At 48.9% G+C, this 3,640-nt stretch overlaps 1 protein-coding gene across 1 annotated transcript; it reads right to left on the bottom strand.

Moving 5' to 3' along the window:
- Window positions 1-958: 958 nt before the first annotated feature.
- On the bottom strand, window positions 959-3,257 carry LOC125380875 (extensin-like). The gene is made up of 2 exons (XM_048396631.1): window positions 3,241-3,257; window positions 959-2,348 (listed from the first exon to the last, which is right to left on the bottom strand). Exons 1-2 carry the CDS (start codon window positions 3,255-3,257, stop codon window positions 959-961), a joined length of 1,407 nt encoding a protein of 468 aa, XP_048252588.1.
- Window positions 3,258-3,640: the final 383 nt, after the last annotated feature.

Below are 3,640 nucleotides of genomic sequence, written 5' to 3'. Positions count from 1 at the left end.
GCCAGAAACCTATGATTGTGGGTTCAAATCCGGTTCGGCCCCGTTATGTTTCTAGGTTTGTCAGCGCCATACCCGTGCTCGTGGGTTTGACCAAAGTGGTAAACGTCTGAGACCTGCATCACTTCGGGCTTTCCTCCCACATTCACCTGACACGCCGAGATATTAAAGGAATACTGTTAAAAGCGGCGTTAAACCTAACTCACTCACTCACTCACTCACTCCACCCTCTTCCCTGTCCCACTTGACAAGCAGTAGTGACAAATGTGATCAATACTCGAAAACTGTTTTCACACTCAGGGCTTGTCTCACAGCCAGGGTAATTGCGGACGATGTCAACAAGATATCCCAAGCGTTACACCGTGTAGCGATGTAATGACCGATCACTACAAGATGTCGGTCGATGGGCCTACGAGGACTGCAGAATGAAGTCTTTGATCTGTAGTATCGTCTAGTTATTGCTCTGTATTGATTAGAACGGAGGACTAGAACAAATACATGCATGACACGACATAACAGTTTATTGTTTTTGTTTGGGTTAATCATTCAATCAGCGAAGAAGCGACGATTCAATTGATTTCCATTTATTTACATGTAATGCACGGAATGAATATTAGTAACTCTGAGATTTGTTCACGAATGAATAGTCTTGGTAAATACTGATTGATTTAATAATGCGGGTATTTTTTTAACCACATTCACATTATGCGCTGCAGATTATATGGTTATTCGGATGGGCGTCGATTCTATTTGGTTCCATTAATGGCTGAATTTGGATAAGATGAAATAAACCATTTCATCCTCACGATGACGATATTGACAGAACATGAGTCCTTTCTGGATGTGGTATCTCCGTGTCCAGATCTGTGCGTCCTCCGTTCATCAAGCCACTATTCAGTCTTAACTGATGACTGGAGTCAGGAGTCAATAATGACTCTATTACCACCAAAGAGATAACACATTAGTTGATTGATAGGATTGTTGGATTGAACCTTCTCCTTGATCCTTGGATGCAAGTGTATAGAAGGCAGCTGCCACGGGGATCGGGGATTAACTGATGGTGTAGGGGACGGTGAAGGTGTAGGAGGACGGTGAGGGGGCGGGTGAAGGGGACGGTGAAGGTGTAGGAGGACAGTGAAGGCGTGGGGGGCGGTGAAGGTGTAGATGGCGGTGAATGTGTAGGAGGACGGTGAAGGTGTAGGAGGACGGTGAAGGCGTGGGGGGCGGTGAAGGTGTAGATGGCGGTGAATGTGTAGGAGGACGGTGAAGGTGTAGGAGGACGGTGAATGTGTAGGAGGACGGTGAAGATGATAGTGAAGGTTTTGGGGGACTGTGAAGGTGTAGGAGGACGGTGAAGGTGTAGATGACGATGAATGTATAGGGGGACGGTGAAGGTGTAGATGACGGTGAATGTGTAGGAGGACGGTGAAGGTATGGGAGGACGGTGTAGGTTAGGGGACGGTGAAGGTGTAGATGACGGTGAAGGTGTAGATGACGATGAATGTATAGGAAGACGGTGAAGGTGTAGGGGACGGTGTAGGAGGGCGGTGAAGGTGTAGGTGGACGGTGAAGGTGTAGATGATAGTGAAGGTTTTGGGGGACAGTGAAAGGTGTAGTTGACGGTGAAGGTGTAGAAGACGGTGAAGGTGTTGGGGACAATGAAGGTTTGGGGGACGGTAAAGGTGTAGGGGTACGGTGAAGGTGTAGGGGACAGTGAAGGTGTAGGTGGACGGTGAAGGTGTGGTGGACGTTGAAGGTATAGGTGGACGTTGAAGGTGTAGGTGGACGGTGAAGGTGTAGGTGGACGGTGAAGGTGTAGGTGGCCGATGAAGGTGTAGGAGGACGGTAAAGGTGTAGGGGACAGTGAAGGTGTAGGGGGACGGTGAAGGTGTAGGAGGACGGTGAAGGTGTAGGAGGACGGTAAAGGTGTAGGGGGACGGTGAAGGTGTAGGTGGACGGTGAAGGTGTAGGTGGAGGGTGAAGGTGTAGGGGTACGGTGAAGGTGTAGGGGACAGTGAAGGTGTAGGTGGACGGTGAAGGTGTGGTGGACGTTGAAGGTGTAGGAGGACGGTGAAGGTGTAAGAGGACGGTGAAGGTGTAGGAGGACGGTAAAGGTGTAGGGGACAGTGAAGGTGTAGGTGGACGGTGAAGATGTAGGTGGACGGTGAAGGTGTAGGAGGACGGTGAAGGTGTAGATGATATTGCATGTGTAGGGGACAGTGAAGGTGTAGCAGGACGGGGCAGATGCGGGGGTATTGTGAAGGTGTAGGTAACGGTGGCGGTGTAGAAGGATGGTGCAGGTGTAGGAGGGTGAAGGTGTAGGTGACGGTGACGGTGTAGAAAACGGTGAACTAGTAGGTGACGGTGAAAGTGTAGGACGGTGAAGGTGAAGGCGTAAAATGAAGGCGTTGGAGACAAATGAAGGTGTAAGGCGGTGCAAGTGTAGGTACGGTGAAGGTGTAGGAGGGCGGTGAAGGTGTAGATGGAATAGAACCAGGAAGGTCACTGTGTACAAGCAAGGTGAAGGTATTGGAGGACGATAAAGTTGCAGGAAGAGGATGACTGTTTGAGAAGGACGACGATGGCGATAATAGATGTGATGACGAAGGAGTGAGTGAGTGAGTTTAATTTTACGCGGCTTTTAGCAATATTCCAGCAATATCACGGCGGGGGACACCAGAAATGGGCTTCACACATTGTACCCATGTCGGGAATCGAACCCGGGTCTTCGGCGTGATGACGTAGGAGGGGGTGGGGATGGGGAAGAAGGTGCAGGTGCAGGAGGATAGTGAAGATGTAGGAGGACGTTGGAGCTGTAGGAGGATGATGGTGGAGATAGACATTCCGTTCGCAATACGTCTAATCATTTCAGAAATTTTGAGTGGCCGCCTCCGTGGTCTTGTGGTAGAGCGTCCGCCCGGAGAGCGGAAGGTCCGGGGTTCGATCCCCGGCCGCGTCATACCAAAAGACGTTAAAAGATGGTACTTCTTGTCACCCTGTCTGGCGCTCGGCATTGAGCGGCTAAAACAAGGACTGGTCGGCTCGGAGTCAGTATACTGTGTCTGAGTGGGGTATTCATGTTAAACTGCAGCATGGTATCTCAGTGAGCTAGCACTATAAATCGGCATCAGTCCGGACTAGTACAGGCAGCCACACACACACACACACACACGTGCATGCACGTCGCTATATAAGTGCAATAATCTTGGACGCGACGTTAAACCCAATTTCACCTCACCTCACCTCAGAAATTTTGACATTTTGATGCTTCATTAAATACAAATGAAAGCAACAAAAATACAGTTACCAAATACAGACGCATGAAACACATTTATAGTTGCTGTTACATTCTTTTATTTTTTTTGTAATTATTTTGTGTAAAAATAGAATACGTCCAGGATCAATCTCAAATCCATACAATGAAACTGTTCCAACATACTGACCACCGTTGTCTCGTTGGTGTTATGTTCGATACAACATGGACGAACAACTATTGATATCTCCGTGTCCACGTGTCTCCGTGTGAAGAACACCTTCCTCGGCACCCATAAATCAATGTCAAACAGGGAAAACATCAGGTGCTCGCAGGGTGAATGTTCTGCTCAGCCGGTAGCATCTGTCCTGTGTGACGGCCAAGGAAGGA

Source organism: Haliotis rufescens, unplaced genomic scaffold, assembly GCF_023055435.1.
Source record: "Haliotis rufescens isolate VD_foot unplaced genomic scaffold, xgHalRufe1.0.p SCAF_16, whole genome shotgun sequence".
Lineage (NCBI taxonomy): Eukaryota > Metazoa > Mollusca > Gastropoda > Lepetellida > Haliotidae > Haliotis > Haliotis rufescens.
The sequence above is the reverse complement of the archived record's forward strand: the minus strand, read 5'-3'. Positions and strand labels throughout refer to the sequence as shown.